Source organism: Cynocephalus volans, chromosome 8, assembly GCF_027409185.1.
Source record: "Cynocephalus volans isolate mCynVol1 chromosome 8, mCynVol1.pri, whole genome shotgun sequence".
NCBI classification, from domain to species: Eukaryota; Metazoa; Chordata; class Mammalia; order Dermoptera; family Cynocephalidae; genus Cynocephalus; species Cynocephalus volans.
In genome coordinates this window covers 25,122,667-25,140,629 of record NC_084467.1, presented here as the reverse complement: position 1 = coordinate 25,140,629, position 17,963 = coordinate 25,122,667, and the positions used below count along the sequence as shown (strand labels likewise).

The window sequence follows — 17,963 nt, the reverse complement described above, 5'->3', positions numbered from 1 at the left end:
TTTTTTTTTAAAAAAAGATGACTGGTAAGGATCCTAACTCTTAACTTGGTGCTGTCATCACCACACTCTCCCAAACTAAGCTAACTGGCCCTCCCTATATACGGATCCAAACCCGCAGCCTTGGTGTTATCAGCACCACATTCTCCCAAGTGAGCCACGGGCTGACCCCCTCGCCTTTTTTTTTTTAAAGATGAGTGGATTTTCTGAGATGGAGAGGAATGAATTTTGTGAAAACCATCAAAGAGAATTCTTATACAAGGCAGGCACCGACATTAGCAAGTGCACAGGGAGACTGGCAAAAGAGCGGCCAACACTGGAGCCGGTGGCAATGTGGAAGGGTTAGGTAGAGGATGGGATTGGAACTGAGCTTTGAGGGAGTGGAAATGGGCTGGTCCGGGTGAAAGGAGTGGTTTGAGCATAAGTCTGGACCTGAGCAGGTGCGATAAACTCACTTCCAAATTTGCATATTTCCTTATGACAGCTGAGAAAACTGAGGCTCAGAGAGGTTAAATAACTTGCCCAAGGTCATGCAGTAGAAAAGTGATAAAACCAAGATCCTCATTCCAAAGCAAGATTGCTGAATGGGGGAGTTGAGCACATAAATACAAAGTGGAAAAAGACGGGGGCCGTAAAACATAAGACTGGAAAGGCGAGGTTGGGCCCGATCGTGAAGGGTCTGGAGTGCCAGGATGAAGAGATTGGCCTTATTTTGTAGACGTGGATGAAGAGCATCCATTGTAGGCTGTCCAGTGGGCAAGCAGCATGATGGAAATTGCCTGGCTAGATGGTTAGATAGGCTGAACTGAGTTAACACCTCATAACACTAATTTATGCATTTCTATAACAGAAAAACACAGGGTCAGGCACTGTAATAGGTACTGGGGATATAATGAAAAGCAAAAAGAGACACAGTCCTTGCTCACATGAAGAACTTAATCAAATAAGCACGCAAACAAGTGTAGAACCTGAACCACCGACTGGCAAATACATGGTGCTGAGGTCACTTGGCAACCAGAATTTGGCCTACTATAGGGACCAATCTAGACTTCCCTGTTGAGAACTGGGCATACACTGACCCCGGTTCTAGGCCACACTCTGCCGCTAACCCACTGTGAACTAGGGCAACTCACTGCCTCTCTGGACTTGTTTCTCCATTCATAAAGAAAGAGGCACTAGATAACCTAATTTTCCCCCGACTCTGACGATTTGGGATTTTCTTCTCCAAAGACCACATATTTGCATCTCGAAGGATACTAACTGTCAGCCGGTGTGCTGACGTTAGACAGTCCTTTCTCCATCGCCTCCATCCTTTCCTGGCGGCCTCCGGCAGTTTCCCGTTGCCACGGCAACCGCCCAGGCCCCCCTCCGGCGGAAACTTGGAATGACGACAGCAACTACGCTACTATCACGAGTCTCATTTGCCAGGTTATAACATGGTCACCGCAGCAACACCCCACCCAGGCTTCTCCCTAAATATCCGGGCTTGGCCAGCCCTGGGGCCTACTCCGGTTCAGGAAAGGGAGGAACAGGCGCGCTAGTACAGTGAGGAACCCAACTCTTCGCAATACTGCCCCGTCCAGGAGGCACCCGACCGCCGCCCTGTAACGTCACGTCCGTCGGCCGCCTGCGCCCAGGATTGACAGTCGCGGACGTCCAGTCAGAACAGGGCCCGCCCCCAGACCCAGGCGAGGGGCGGGTTTGAAAGCGGGAGGCCCCACCTCTCGTCGGCGTGTGACGTCAGGATCGCCATGGCCAGCTATCCGTACGGACCGGTGAGTGTGAGGGGTCCCCAGTTCCAGGTAGGGGCCGTGCCAAGTCCATGCCCGGGACCCCCCGCTCTTCTTTCTTCCCGCTTTCTCCGCGCCCTTACCCCCGTTGGGGTTCGCTTCAGCGAGGCGTCGCGCGGGAGAGAGGAAAGGGACCGCCGGTCGCGCCCGGCTTACGTCACGCGGGACCGCGAGTCGGGGAGGCCGTGTCGCGCCTCCTCTGACGTCGCGCACGCCAGGATTTGGGGACCTTGGACCCCACAGATCCAGGCTGTATCCAGCCCGGGCTCCACATTCTCAAGCTCCCGCGGGAGTCTTGGGTTGGTCATCAGCTTTGGCAGGACGTTTAGAGCCCTGGTTCCGTCGGTATCATTTGGGTCGTCGGATAAATATAAAGGTTTCCAACCCCACCGCACACACACTGCATCAGAATAAGCAGGAGAATCTGTGGCCGTATCAGGCGCCACAAGTGAGCTGGTTTGACCTCTGACTTAGCCCAACATCTCCATTTCACACAGGAAAAGTGAAACTCAGAGAAAACAACTTATCTGAAGTAACCAGGCAGTTAGGCGGCAGAGCCGAGGTCACAACCTGGGTTGTCTGCAAATGCCTGGTCCCAACTTGTCAGCCCATCATGGTCCAGCCACGATCACCACAGCAAGCTGATTCTGTGGCCAGAATTCTTTGCTGTGTGACAGAATAGTAGGGGTTAAGTGCAGTTCGGAGTCAGAGGTTGGTTCACATCTCGACTTCATCACTTGAATAGTTTTGAGTCCTTGAGCAAGGTATTTTGCCTTTCTGAGCCAAAGTTTCCTTTTCTAAAATAAGGCCGAATAGTAGGATCTATGTCATAGAGCTGCTATGAAAAGTAATGAGGCAGTGTTTGTAAACACCTGGTACATAGTAAGGTGTAACCCGTGTTGCTTTTTGGTATTTTGATTTTTACTAGACTCCTAGAAGGTCAGTGCAGGGAGGGCCCTCAAAATAGCCCCCTTATTTTACAGAGGAGGAAACCAAAACCCAAAGAGGGGTCCTGAGTTGCCCAGTAGTTTAGGAGATAAAACCTACGGAGGAAAAATTGGAAAACGAGATCAGATGGGATATTACAAAGCACTTGACTGAGCATAGTCACATGCCAAAAGCTGTGAGCCCTTCCAGGGAGTGCAACCCTGTACAACTTACACATTATTTGGACCTCCATTATCCCAATCATGAAGGCTATATAGGGATGCAGGGATTATTACTCCCTATTTTCAGTTGAGGAACAAACCTAAAGAAGTTAAGTGGCTTGCCAGAGGTCACACATAGTAAGTGAGTGTGAGGCCAGGGCTAGAGCTTAAAACTCCATTCATTGAATACTTAGCAGAGGTAGGAAGGAAAGAGGCCAGCATGGCCTGTGCTTAGGAGGACTCTGTTCCATTTGCTGAGTCTTGTGAGATATTAATAGGTATTATTAATAGAGGAGGATTCTGTGCTTAAAGAAGTTTGAGAAATACACTGAATAAGTTATTTCACCACATGGCAGTTTGAAATTCTTCATTTGTGCACCCTCCTCCCCCCTTATCCTTTTTTTTTTTTTTTTTTTTAATGTCTGGTCATTCTTTGTGACACTGGTATTCCTGAGGAACACAGTTAGGGAAAACGTTGTCATAGTGCATTGTTTCTCAGTGGTTGGTCTTCTGCATCAGAATCACTTGAGAGCTTGTTAAAAAAGCACACTTTTGGGTCCCACCTCAGACCTGTTTGGTGTCCAGGAATGGCCCAGGAATCTACATTTTGGTAAACTTTGGGGATAATTTGTATGCATCCTCGAAGCAGTGACAGTTTAGACAGAACTGGGCTAGAATCTTAACTCTACTAATTAATAGTTATATACCCTTGGACAAACCATCTAAGGGCTCTGAACCTCAGTTTCCTCACCTGTAAAAAGGGAGAAATAATGCCTGTAATAATACCTGTAATAATACCTGTAAAAAGCTGAAATGAGGGTGCAGTGCAATAAAGCCTGTAGGGAGTGGTGCACGTTGCTAGTGCATAGTACATGCCAGTGGCAGCTCTTGCTGCTGCGATTGCTGTCATGCCATGCTGCCTGGGCTTATGCTTATAGTAGAATGTTGAAAAGGAGCACAGAGAGAAAAGTGTCTGGAATGGAAGAAGAAATGGTGCTTTTCCCCACCATACTCTTGTCTGCCTCCTGGTCCCGGGTGTTCTAAGTAAGGAAACAGGTTGTTTAAAGCATCCAAAGGCTCTATCAGTGCTGCTTCCCCTCCACCCACTACATAGCCCCTGGAGAATTCCAGCCTATTGTTAGGAGCCAAAATTCCTGTAATTTTCCACTGCCTCCAGCCCAGGGTACTCAAGCATGAACTGGGTGTTGGAGTAGTAAAACTTAAGCACCCTTTGGTCCTGGGGGTGGGGGTGAGGGTGGTGTTGGAGGGGGTGGGAACAGCTTGACAGATTTCAGTGCTTAGGAGTTTAGTCTCTGAAGCCAAAGGGATTTGGCTTCTTATCCCTGCTCTGCCACTCTTTGCAGAGGTTTGTTGCAAAAGTCTGAAGCTTGGTTTCCCCTTCTTTAGATTGGGATTGTAACAGTACCTACCTCAGAGTTACTGTAAAGATGAAATGAGATAATCTATGCAAAGTGCTTGATACAGTGTTTGGCATGTAATACTCCAAGTGGAAGAGAAATGCAGATTACACATTGTAGAAACAGTGCGGTAAGTATTAAATGGGAATAAGTGTAAGGTACTAGGATGGCACAGGAGGGATACCTAGCTCAGTTAAGGGGTGTGGGAAGACTTCTTAAAGGAGGTGACATTTAAGCCAAAAACGGAATCATCAGTGGTTGTTAGCTGGGTGAAGAAAGGAAAGGTATTCCAGTAGAGGAATACCATAGTTGCATAAAGACCAGGAGGCAAGTAAGACAGCCCAATATTTTGGAGGAACTTTAAGATCAGTCTCGTTGCAGTGATGAGGGGGAAAGGAGTAAGAAATAAGACAAGAACGATAAGCAAGGGCCAGATTCTAAAGGGCTTTTACGCCTTTTTGAGGAGTGTGACTTCATCTTAATAATGAAGGATCTGGTGAAGATTTTGTCCCATTTGTGCTTTGGAGCTATTACCATGGGGCATTGTGAGAATGGATTGAGGCAGGAAGACCAGTTTTAAAGCTGTTGCAGTAATCTAGGCTAAAGAGAACAGTGACCTGGTGAAGATGAATTTGAGAAGCATTTGGGAGGTAGAGTTGGGAAAACTTGGTGCCTAATTGAGGTGATGGAGGGGAGGAAAGAAGAGGTGCCCAGGAGGGCTCTAAAGCTTTAGGTTTGGGTGACTGGGTGGAAGGAGGTATCATTCACTAAGGTGGGTACACAGAGGGAGGAAGAGATTGGGAGGGAAGATCCAGGAGGCTGTTGGGTATGTGGGTTTACAGTTCAGGAGAGAAAAAGCTGAAGAGAAGGATTTTGGAGTGTCAGCACAGAGGTGGTAAATGAAGTCTTGGGACAGTTCTTGGCTCATTGTTCATTGGTTGCATGTTTCTGTCCCTTAAATATTTTAGGGGGCTCTGCTGGTGAATGCCTGAGCCATTCCTTCTGTCTGCCTGTGATTGTTTAATCCCTTAGCTTGGGCTTATGCCTCCTCCAGCAGGCACTTGAGGGGCAGCTCTGGGGTGCAGGCTTGTCTTTGCAATGCAACTTTCTTCCTCCCTTATCGGGACGTGGCATTGACCAGCATTTGATACCTCTGAGCTTCACAAGGGTCTTGGGGATAGAAAAATGAGCCCTCCAAGCCAAAAGACAATACAGGACTTTCTGAGTCGGTTATGTGGGAGGGGGTGAGCTCCCCACCACTTGCAGGGGCACAAATAGACATTCCAGGTGGTACTGCAGAGATTCCATTATTGACTGAGATGCTGGACTGAAGGGTCTTTGGGATCTTTTCCAATGCATGACTCTCAAACTAGGTCTAGGTGCTGGAGTGAAAAAAGAATAAGATTCTTCTGAGACTCCCTGATTTACAAGCTTGAAGGCTCTGAAAGATCACCTGATCCAAACCTTCCCCCCCAACCCCCGTCCACTGTAGAAATCCATCATATTTGACAGAGGCATTTAGGACAGTCCCTGGCACAGGCACGTGCTAGAGGCTCACTCATTTATTGAATGAACAAATAGAAGGGGGTAGTGCAGTACAATCATGCAGATCCTATTTTGAATTGCCAACTCTCCCATTCTAGCTGTGTGATCTCAGGCCCATTATTAGACTCTGTACCTTAATTTTTTCATCAGTAAAATGGCGATAATAGCACTTAGCTCAGAGGACTGAGGATCAATGAGAGTTGATTGAACTGGAAACACCTAGCAGAGCCTCAATAAATGCTGATTGCTCCCGACCCCTCAATACATCAAATGTAGCTTATTTGCAGTCAGCTAAAGATCTAGAGATAGTTTTCCTGTGATACTTTGGAAACTGTACTTACTGAACTTTTCCCCTTTCACAATCTTGTGTTTGTCCATATGAAATACTCGGAAAAATTCTCAGAAGGGTTGGCAGTATGGAGTAGTATAAAAGAACATGGAGTCAGGGACTCTGGTTTCATTTCTTGTTCAGACCTTTACTGACAACTCAGTGGTCCTGGGAACTGTCTCACTGTCTTCCCCAAACTTCCTCCCCAGCCTGGATTCTGCCTCACTTGGTGGCCCCACCTCCTTCATTTGGTGCAAGCTAGAAACCTGAGTCATTCTGAACACTTCCCTCTTTTCACTCCCCCTTCATCCCTTTCCTAATCTAATTAGTTGCCAAGTCATGTCTAGTCTATCTCTGAAATAGCTTCAGAATCCATCGTTCCCTCCATTTCTGAGTCTGCTGACTGGTTCATGCCCTGCCTGCCGAGCACCTGGGCTACTGCCTCCCCTGCTAGTTCGTCATGCACACCACTGCTGGCTAATTCTCTAAACAGGGCTCGGGTCACATTCCTTCCCTATTGGAAACCCTTCTACAGCTGTAAAGTGCCATACTGTTTTCTCCACCATGAAGCCCAAATGCTTTGGAGTGGTGTTCATTTGTTCAAATATTTATGGAGGCTTGCAGGTGCCAGGCACTGTGCTGGGCCCTGGAGTACCATGATGAATGAGGCCCAGTGTCTGCCCCTGGAGAGCTCACCGTCGTGTGGGGGAGATGCTATACAGAAACTACTCCTAGACACCGACAACTTACCAGCTACCTGAAATGCAGCAAGACATGTGCTCAGTTAAGGAGTATGTAAAGGGCCTGCCTTTCTGGGATCACACTGTGCATTCTTGCCTGTGCTCTTTAGCCCATTCCCTGATCACACCATGCTTGCTCATGAGTTCTGTGCCTTTGTCTTCTCCCTTCTGTCTGGAGTGTGCTTCCCTGACTTCCTTTTGGGGAATGCTTATGCATCTTTCAATGACCACCTCCAATATTACTGCTCCCTTCTCCAGAAAGCCTTCCTTTACCCACTTCATGCATTGTTCATTTGATTGCTCATTTACTCATTCAGCAAACAGAACAAATTCCTCTGTCCATGCTTCTTTCATAGCATGTAAGTAGATTTTTTTCTGAGGGCACTGAATGGCCTGTGTCATAATTATCTGTGGGTTCCTCAAGGGCAGGGTCTCATTAGTTTTCTGCCCCCAGGCCTTGCACAGAGCCATGCACAGTATTGTCACTCTGTAAATGCTTGATGAACAAAGTCATTTAACAGCTCTGTACCTTAGTTTCTTCATCTGAAAAATAGGCCTATTAACATCTTTCTACTTTCTGTTAGGGAATTGTTAGCAAGATTCTGTCAGTTGTGTTGGTTTATGTGGAAGTGCTTTGTAAACAACATGTAAGGGCTTTAATGCAGGGCAGAAAGGAAAGGGTTTAGTTGCTGCCAAACTGCACCAAGCCCAGCAGGCCCCCAGAATGTGATAACAGGATGGGTTGAAGACCTTCCTGGCAGCACTTGCTTTGTTGGCCTGGGCTCGTTTCCCAGGTGGAAGGGCTGTGTGTCAGGTGTCCTTGGCCAGGTACAATTTTTGCCTTTGCTCACAGGGCTTATAGTGGAGTTACTTCCTGGCTTGGCATCTAGCCTGTTCTTTAAGTATACCCAGACTCTGCAGAGTCCCACCTCCTTTCCATCCTATGCTGGAATATACTGTGGCCTATCGCTTCAGGGAAGAGCACTGTAGCAGGAGGCAGTGGGAGTCATTGGGTATGGGGTGGGGGTGGTGTGGTGTGGGGGAATGGTCCAGCCCCTCCTCTGCCTCCACCTCAGGGTATGATTTGGATAGGTCCCTTCCCCTCTCCTCACGTTAGTTTCCCCATCTGTAAAATGAGGGATTTAGATTAAGTGACTGGCCTTCTGGATGCTTCTCCTGTCACACCTCTCCAACCCCCTCGGGAATCTTGTCACACCTCTCCAACTCCTGTGGGGATCTTTATGTCTTAGCTCAAATACCACTTTCTCATGGAAACCCTTCCTGATTTTACCCTCTTTCATTTGCAGACCCGTGGCACGTGGCTTATGTGTTCATTTTAAATAACTGTTTCCTTATAATGTTTTGTTATCAGCACCGCACTCTACCAAGTGAGCCACGGGCCGGCCCGTTTTGTTAGATGTTACAGAGAATGTCTCCGTGCCTCTCCCATTAACTGTAAGCTTCTTCAGAACGTTTCACTCTCCTTTACACTCCCACAGAGTTTACCTGGCCCAGGACTTTGCTGATGATAATAATTAATACAATAACAATAGCAGCAATGATTTATTGATCATTTGCTTTATGCCAGGCTGCTGTAAGAACTATTTTTCTTATGTTAGTGTTTTTCAGACTGTCTTTTGAATCACTGCGAGGGTTCTTCAGATCTCCCTAAGAATCTAGCAAGGGAGGGACCCCACATGGTTGTGGTTCTGGAACCCCCCACTTTACTTCAGCCAGAGCAACTTTCTTTTATCCGTTTTATTTATTTTATCAAAGGATTCTTTAGCTAAAAACTAAACTAACAGAGTTTTGCTGCATTTATGTCTTATAATCCACAGAACAATCCTGTGAGGAAGGGATTCTTATATTTAATTTGTAAGGAAGCAGGCTCAGAGAGATTAAGCCAGTGGCCTGCAGTCGTGAACTCAGCTGTTGAGAGGGGAGTTTTGAATCAAAATCTGTCTGTGACTTCATTGTCTGTGAAGGAGTCTTGCAGCTAGCGACAGCAGCTTCCAGGGAGGAAGAGCTCCCACGATGCTGAGTGAGGGAGGTGGCAAGGCCTGCTTCCTGCCTCCCCCAAGATGCCTCCCTTCCTTGGGCAAGCAGGCCTCCTTTAGATGAAGTATGAATTTGGCCTCAGCCTTAAGAGTAACTGTCTCAGAAGCTATAAAACACTATAAAAAGAGAAAGCCCAGGCCCTCACTGGCAAGGTTGATCTAGAACATGTTTAAATGGTACCGTCTTCAGAGCTGGGCGCAACTGCTCTCTATGCCCTTCAGCTCAGCTTGTCTGCAGATGTGTTGGGGCTGTGCTCTGCCAGGCCCTGTACTGGCCATTTAGGGAGATGTAGCAGAACACTCTGAGCCTCAGAGATCCATGGCTAGTGGTGTGGGGAGATGGACAAGAGAGGGAATGCCCTCATGTATGCTCTAATTCACAAATGTCCTGGACTTAGAGCCAGGAGACCTGGGTTCTGGTCCCAGCCCCTCTATACAGTCTGTGTTTGACTTCTCTGGACTTGAGTTTCCTCCTCCTTAGAAGGGAGCTATTATTAATAGTTAATGTGTATTGAGTGCTTACTCTGTGCCAGGTCCTGTGTCAAAGTACTTCACATGACTGGTCTCATTTCATTCACATACCAAACTGAGAGGTAGGTACTGTTATTTTTCCCATTTTGTACTAGAAGATACGGAAGCTTATGGAGGGTGAGTCATTAATCCAGATAGTAAGGGGAAGAACCTGAACTTGAACTGATGTGTTTTAGCCATTGTACCATATTGCCTTAGGAATAGAGTCTCCTCTGCTGGCCTCACAGAGTGGTGGGTGAGGATAGGGAACTATTTTTTCATAATGTGCTAGAGTAGTATAAGGAAGACATGCTATAGATACATCATTTGTGACTGATGAGGGTCGGGGGTGGATAGTGGAGACCGCATTTACCCTGTGAATTTTACAGTTAGAGATAGGGACACCACAGGGTGAGCATTTGGAATTCTATTTGATTCATTTGCCTGTTCATTCATACAATAAATAGTTAATGAGCACACATTCTACACCAGGAGCTGGGGATAAAGTGGCAAACCAGAGATGATCTCAGCTCTTGTGGAGCCCCTTGGTGTGCAGGAAAGGAGAGTCTGGGGGACAGGATTCTAGCCCTGATTCTGCAGGTTATTGGTGGTGTGATCTTGGGTAACTTGTAGTTCCTCTAGAAGCCTCAGGTTTCCAATCTGATAAAAGGGATCATAATTCCAACCCTACCTGTAGGATCGGTTGAAAGAATGGCAGCGGAACTGCTTTATAGCTGTGAATTGCCATACTGTGGCCAGTTTCTGGCCTCATCTTTCTGACTGATGTCTTGCTCTTCCTGCAGGGCTGCCCAGGAGCTGCAGGACAAGCACCGGGAGCCCCTCCGGGCAGCTACTACCCTGGATCCCCTCACGGTGGAGGGCAGTATGGCAGCGGACTACCCCCTGGTGGTGTTTATGGGGGTCCTGCCCCTGGAGGCCCTTATGGACCACCAGCTGGTGGAGGGCCTTATGGACACCCCAACCCTGGAGGTCTCCCTTCTGGAACTCCAGGAGGACCATATGGTGGTGCAGCCCCAGGAGGCCCCTATAGTCAACCACCTCCAAATTCCTATGGTGCCCAGCAGCCTGGGCCTTATGGACAGGGTAAGTAGGGATTTTGGACTCTGGGTGCCTCTGACATAGTTTTGACTTACCCACAGCCCATCCTTGTCCTTCCTATGGGTGTGCAGGCACCCTGGTCTCTGGCACGTTAGCATCTTGCTTCCAGCTTCAGCTTGCATCAGCAGAATGAAAAGTCTGTTAGCTTTGCTGTAGTAACAACTGCCCATCTCCTTGGCTTACAATAACAAGCATTATTTCTGTTGTTCACTCACACTTATTTACCCTTGCTTACATGTCGGCAGCTGTGAGTTGGCTGCTGAGTTTCTACTCCACATGTCCTTTCATTCTGGGATCCAGGCTGAAGGAGCAGCCCCTATGTGGGATACGTTATCCTTGTGGCAGAGAAAAAGAGCAGAAGGGCCAGCAGGAATGCATGCTGCCTCTTAACGTTTCTGCTCTCGAGTACCGTATGTCTTATCCACTCACGTCCTTTTGGCCAAAGCACATGCCATGGTCAGACCTGACATCAGTAGGATGGGAATGGATGCTTCGCTCTTACAGGAGTTCTGCAAGCCATCAGGCAGTGGGAGAGAATGTACAATGCTCTTAGAGGGAAAGGGAGATGAGCAAGTAACTGGAGACAAGAGTGTAGTGTGCCACTGGGGGAAACCCTGTTCCTATGTGAGGGAGACTGACTACTATATACAGAAAGGCTAGATAGTGTAGTTATTGAAATCTTGCCTTCTGAGATCAGACCAGTTACTGACCTGACCAAATTAGTTCACCTCTTTAAGCCTCAGTATCCACATCTGTAAAATGGGGGCAAAGCCATTACCTCACAGGGTTGTTAATGAACAGTATTCTGTGAGAGGGCTAGTTCTGGGGCATTCTCAGCAAAGAAGTATTTGGCATTTGATATGATAGCAGATGTGGTAAGGGCCTTACCACTAAAAGAAGTGCTGAAGTAGGCAGGATGATTGGACCAGATGGGGGAAGATAAAGAGCAGAGATACGGAAGGTGAGGTATTGGACAAGACAGGGAAGGGGCAGGGGCTTGGAGATTCAGTGGGGGCAAAGAATCCTGGGGGCTCTAGCCTCAGTGAAGATTTCTGAGCAGTGTCAGAGGATCAGGGAAAGTGAGCGCCAGCTCCTTGCTTCCCCCAGACTCATTTCAGTCAGTTCCCTCTCAGAATGATTATTCCCAGGAAACCAAGCTACCAGCAAGGCAGACTGGATCCACTGTGGTGTACCTACAGGGCCTCCAGGGAATGGCACTGCTGGGAAGCTGCAGCATCTTAGCATACATACCCAGCCAGGTGGCCCAGCGGGAGATGCTCAGACCTTGCGGGTTCTGAGCACTGCCAGACAGTGGCATTTATCTTGTTGGAGCCCAGAGCTTCTGGCCATTTGCTTTTGGCTCAGCAGCTCCATGGTGGATTTCCTCATCCTTTTAAAATCTCTGAAGCCATATGAGGTCACTGCAGGGGAAGGAGCCTCTGATTCTGAGGCTTATCTTTCCAAGGCCTGAGGCCACAGGTAATTCTGGGGCTGGAGAGGAGAGGAGGGATGTGCCTCATACTCTCAGCTGCTCACCCTCTGCTGCTTCCTGTCGCCTGGTTGCCATTGCCTCTCTAGTGCAGCTAGTGACCCGGCTGCAGCAGTGCTGCTTAAAGCATGATCACCCACATTAGAGTCACCTGTGAGGCCCCACCCAACTCCACTGAATCCAGATCTAAAGTTGAGCACCGCTGTTCTGGAAGACAGATTTGACCATTAAAAGTGCTCCACTGCCCTCAGGAAAGATCCTGAAGGACCTTCCCAGCCTCTTCCCCTGTCATGACCCCTTCCCACCCATCAACCCAAGACCCCCTGGAGTTCTCTGAACATACTTTGCCTTTGCTGCATGCTCTTTTCCCCATCTCAATTCATCATCCTTTCAGATGCAGTTTAAATATCCTTTCTGCTGTGAAAATGTCTCAGACAGCACACACTCCTGGCCCTTTGCTAAGAACTTCATTTTGCTGTTATTTACTCATTACAACAATCCTGGGAAGTAGGTTCATTTTAGAAATGGGGAAATCAGTACTCAGAAAATTATGCATTTTGCCAGAAGTCACACAGGCTAGTAAGGATCAGAGCCATCTGATTCCAAACTCTGAGCTCTTCTATACAAACCACACAGACCACCCTTGTTACAGAAATTCTTGCCTGGGGTTGTGGCACTTGCACCAGCACGACACTGCTGAGGTCAGGCTAGTCCCTCAGTCAGGCAAACGTTTTTCCCTCTGGTTTCACCTTTGGGACTGGGCAGTGGTTTCTGTCCTCCACAACTGTCCATGGCTGTCTCTGATGCTTTCTTGTGTGAAGGAGCCCCTTTGGTGGCCAGTTATCTCAGTTGGTTTACCAATACTGTGTAACTCTGGCTTTTTCCTAAGTTAGACTTCTCTGCTTCTCCAGTTTCATCTACCACCCTTTCCCCATCCCTCAGCTCACCTTTTCCAGAGAATTCTTGATATGCTGGAGGGGAACAGGTCCCTGTTTCTTAGAAACATAAAATCAAATAGAGAAGTGACTGGAGCACTATAAAAGTCCAAAGGATTTATGGTGTAGAAATCACCTGCAAATACTTGTGAGTCTACACTGAAGGCCCTCTGTCACAGTAAGCATGTCACTTGATGGAAGACGGGGTAGGGAAAACCTGTCAACCGGGAGGCACTGAGGCCGGCCCTTCCTAAAGCCAAAATGCTTCCTAGCATTTCTGCAGATCGGCCCTGAATCCTGGGTCTGACTCTCCTGGTTCATACCCTGTCCTCTAGGTGGCGCCCCTCCCAATGTGGATCCTGAGGCCTACTCCTGGTTCCAGTCAGTGGACTCTGATCACAGTGGCTACATCTCCATCAAGGAGCTGAAGCAGGCCCTGGTCAACTCCAATTGGTCCTCGTTCAATGACGAGACATGCCTTATGATGATAAGTGAGTTCCAGCCCTTCCCCCTGGGCTTGAACTGGGGTAGAGCCACCTGATAGTTGATAGTAGAGGGGTGGGTAATCATTCTGAGGAGAAATCCTTTGGCCACGGAGGTAGCTGTTTTCAAGATGAGATCCCCTAGACTGAGAGCTCCTTCCCTTAGATCTTTCTCAAGTTCTAGACCCTGCTGAGCTACAGGCTAATTCAGTTTCCCAGTATGGGACTGCAGAATGGGACTCCCTCCCCTGGTAGGAAAAGGCAAGGAGAGGTCATCTTGGATCAAGGTCTTGGGGCCCAGCCTGCCAAGCCTGCATAGAAAATGTTGTTTTGGATGGGGTGGGGCCAAGGGTGGCCAGGGGAGGAGGCTGGTGCAAGTCTTGATGCAGTGTCTTGAGCTCAGGCATCTGGGTCTCAGGCTTGTGGTTCTGTAGAATCTCCTCTTCCAGCCCAGGGAGAAGGGCTACCTCAGTGGTGTCTGAGGATGCTTGGCCCTCAGTCTTGAAGTTATCCTCCCCTCCTTTCCTTCCTCTTCCTCCTCTTCTTCCTTCTCCTCCTCAGACATGTTTGACAAGACCAAGACAGGCCGCATTGATGTCTACGGTTTCTCAGCCTTGTGGAAATTCATCCAGCAGTGGAAGAATCTCTTCCAGCAGTACGACCGGGACCACTCGGGCTCTATCAGCTACACGGAGCTGCAGCAAGGTGAGGGCCACAGCAAGGGCACAGGGGGCAGGGCAGAGCTAGACTCTTCTCTTTACTCCCTAAGACAGAACAAGGGTTTTCCTCTCACTACCAAATGGCCACCTGCATGACAAAATGCTGTCCTCAATGCAGGCCCACTCCCCACGCCCCTGCTGTGACCTGGCTGGGGCACTGAGCCAAGATCGAGGGCAGGGAAACATCTGGGTTCAGAATCAGGGCTGGACCCCTGGTGATAAGACTCCCAGCAGTGCTGGGTGAGACAGCCTCAGCTGGCAGGGAGCCTTAGGGATGGAAACCTGGCACCCCAAGGCACTTTGAGACCAGTGCATGTGGCTTGTGTGGCTCTTTCCTCTCCAGTTTCTAGCATGTAGAATGGAAAGAGCCCTGCATAGGATTCTCTTGCCACCTCTGCTAGAAGGTAGTTTCCTTCCCAGCTCTGGGACTCAGAGCACTCTAAAAGTTGCAGTTGCAGGGAAAGATGACCTGAGGCCATAGCTCCAGGTCTGTTTCCAATATGATGCTGGATGGCTGGAGCCTGTAGGCTGGGCTCAGGCTAGTTGGTGAGAGGATGGGTGGCTAATGGCGTTGTGAGAGCCTGACAGGGAGCTTTGCCACTACCACCTGGAGGGAGAAAGGGCTCCACGGAGAGTCCACTCCCTTGCCCTGGCTGTGGATTTCAGTCCAAGTAAGGAGGTCTGTGGGACGGGATGAGCATACCATATCTGCCCCCTTGTAGAAGGGAAAGGAGATGACCTGTACTGATCACCTACTCTTTTTGCCAGCTTCAGTCATGGATATTGGTAAGGGTGATACAGCAACAAAACTAATATTTACTGAATGCTTGTGATGGGCCAGGCACTGTAATAAGCATTTTTAATAGATTTACAGAATTCATTCTTCCCATGTGCTAGGTACTATTTATTATCCCACATCCTTTATGAAGGATCCCTTATGATCTCCCTTTTATTTATTTTTTTAATTTAATTTTATTTTTTTAATTTTATTTTGTCGATATACATTGTGGCTGATATTGCTCCCCATCACCAAAACCTCCCTCCCTTCTCCCCCCCCCCCAACAATGTCCTTTCTGTTTGCTTGTCATATCAACTTCAAGTAATTGTGGTTGTTATATCTTCTCCCCCCCCCCCCCGGTTTTGTGTGTGTGTGTGTGTGTGTGTGTGTGAATTTATATATTAATTTTTAGCTCCCACCAATAAGTGAGAACATGTGGTATTTCTCTTTCTGTGCCTGACTTGTTTCACTTAATATAATTCTCTTGAGGTCCATCCATGTTGTTGCAAATGGCAGTATTTCATTCGTTTTTATAGCTGAGTAGTATTCCATTGTGTAGATGTACCACATTTTCCACTCATGATCTCCCTTTTACAGATGAGAAAACTTAGTGACTTAGATGAGAGACTTAGTATAGGTAACTTGCCCAAGGGCCCCCATAGCAAATGGAGAACTGAGATTTTAGCCTGGGGTGGTAAGTTATTCAGAGAAGGAGGAAGCATCCCAGTGGAGGGACGGGGAACAGCATGTAGGCCATGACCTTGGAACTGTCCAGCAGCCTCCTCTGGGGAGGTGATAATGACTTTATTAAAGTAACACTTACTGAGTGCTTTTTATGTGCCAGGCATTGGCATTATCCTCATTTTGGAGATGAAAAGACAGAGGGATTGTGAGGCTAAGCAACTTGCCCAGGGACTGTCTCACTCCAGAGCAAGCCCTCACAACTTCTGTGTTGCACTGCCTGTGACGTCTGCCCTAGGCAAGGTGGTCCTAGGGGGCTCAGGCTTCCTTTCATACTGCAGATGGGTTAGAGATGATCATGCATAGATCATCATCATCTCTGGGATCCCCTGAGCACTGATTGAACAGACATTAATGGAGATTTGGAGAAAGAGGGATGGGGCCTTCCAGCTAAGGGGAGCTTCCAGACAGAGCCCTTGTTGTGCTCCTGACATCTTGGACAGACCCTTGGGACTTCTCTGTCCTTTGTATGCTTCTGTGCTGATCCCCTCAAAGTCCCCTGAATTGCTGTGCTCCAGTGTTGCTGGTCAGTGGAGGTGTTGACAGCAGGTTTTTGTGTGTCTCCTCTGTGCACCCCTCCTCTCCAGCTCTGTCCCAAATGGGCTACAACCTGAGCCCCCAGTTCACCCAGCTCCTGGTCTCCCGCTACTGCCCGCGCTCTGCCAATCCTGCCATGCAGCTCGACCGCTTCATCCAGGTGTGCACCCAGCTGCAGGTACTGACCGAGGCCTTCCGGGAGAAGGACACAGCTGTACAGGGCAACATTCGGCTCAGCTTCGAGGACTTTGTCACCATGACAGCTTCTCGGATGCTGTGACCCAGCCCATCTGTCAAAAGTGGAATGCACCAGGGACCTTTCCTGGCTCCTTGAAATGGGAGAAGCATGTGGGCCTCTCTTCTTTTTCTGCCCCTCTTAGAAAAAGATTCTCTCTTGCTTGATGCAGCACTGTTTCCAAAGAGGGTTGAAAGTCATGTATCACAGCCACTCAGTAGTGGGGACTGGGTTGAGGCCACATAGGGAGGGGCCTGATCTAAGAGAGGACTGTAAGTTGAATATCCTGACAGCTCTGAGCAGTTGAATGGCACGGCCTTGCACCAGGAGCAGGAGATGCCAGTCATTGCAATAGAGTTAGTGTCTGGGCAGCTGGGCTCTGGCCTCTAGCTTTCCCTTCTACACCCTGACATCAGTGGTAAGTGTTCTTAGGCCTCTTACCATTAGCACTTGGGTTCCCTCCCCCAGGCTGTCCTGTCAGATGAGCCCAGTTTCTCCAAAGTAGAATCTGACCAAGCATGAGAGAGCTTTGCCCGTGGGACCAGTGACGTGGATTCCATCTCACCCACAAGTTCCTGTGTATTAACTTCTAGCTGCCTGCGGGCTGTCCCTGCTCAGGGAGCTCAGGCAGCTGGCTCTCTGAGTCTCTTTGGCCAGGCTACTGCCCTCTGAAGCTTGGATCCCTCACTTGCCTGCCATGCTCTGCTCGGCTTCAGTCCCCAGGGGACAGTTGTTACCTCCCACTGCCAGTGCTTTTTTTTTTTTTGGCAGTTTTTTCATTTGGGGCCAAAAGTCCAGTGAAATTGTAAGTTTCAATAAAAGTATGAAATTCTGAAGTTCCACATTTTCCATTATGACTTCTGAGCTACAGGTTCATCCATTCATTCATTCATTTTATTTAGTAAATATTTAAGTATATACTGTATACTAAGCCATGTGGAAAGCAGCAGCTCAGGGACCAGGGCCTATATGAGGCTTCTCTCACTTGCCAGGGTGAAGTTGACATATTGGGCAGCCAGCCGGTGGGCCTGCCAGATTCAGTTCGGTACGGCCTGGAGGTCAACTCAAGAAGCTGACTGTGTGTTCTGGGATGGAAGCAGCCACCCCAAACTTTTCACAGCATGGCATTTTTATTATCCCAGGCTCTAGTTTTATCTTCCAGACAAACTATTTATTGAGTCATAACTTTCCCCATTTTTTAAAGCAGAGACATCTGTACTTGCCAGTTGGATCTTTAGATCAGCATGATACTGAGTGTCTATAACGAGCTGACAAAATTTCCATCAAACTGAAGACACCAGACATCCTAGTTTGCCAGGGGGCCCTTATCATGGGTATTGGTGTGATTATCCTTCGGCTTTGTGAGATGAGGATAACAGCTCTGAGGCCCTGAGC

The 17,963-nt window shown here is 48.3% G+C and overlaps 1 protein-coding gene across 2 annotated transcripts; it reads left to right on the top strand.

Annotated features, from left to right (window-relative positions):
- Window positions 1–1,712: 1,712 nt before the first annotated feature.
- Window positions 1,713–17,408, top strand: PEF1 (penta-EF-hand domain containing 1). 2 transcript variants are annotated; one of them, XM_063106125.1, is made up of 5 exons: window positions 1,713–1,772; window positions 10,337–10,637; window positions 13,412–13,567; window positions 14,120–14,263; window positions 16,384–17,408. In XM_063106125.1, the coding sequence occupies exons 1-5, from the start codon at window positions 1,749–1,751 to the stop codon at window positions 16,611–16,613; spliced, it is 855 nt and encodes a 284-aa protein (XP_062962195.1). In that variant the 5' UTR covers window positions 1,713–1,748; the 3' UTR covers window positions 16,614–17,408. The 2 variants fall into 2 exon arrangements, with proteins under 2 accessions (XP_062962195.1, XP_062962194.1); XM_063106124.1 differs by lacking the exon at window positions 1,713–1,772 and adding an exon at window positions 4,387–4,483.
- Window positions 17,409–17,963: the final 555 nt, after the last annotated feature.

Bases quoted from the DNA above. Each gene is read 5' to 3' on its own strand.
- PEF1 (XM_063106124.1), top strand. From the start codon at position 4,454: ATGCAGATTACACATTGTAGAAACAGTGCG. The intron at 4,484-10,336 runs GTAAGTATTAAA...CTCTTCCTGCAG, and splicing joins CACATTGTAGAAACAGTGCG to GGCTGCCCAGGAGCTGCAGG. The intron at 10,638-13,411 runs GTAAGTAGGGAT...CCTGTCCTCTAG, and splicing joins GCCTGGGCCTTATGGACAGG to GTGGCGCCCCTCCCAATGTG.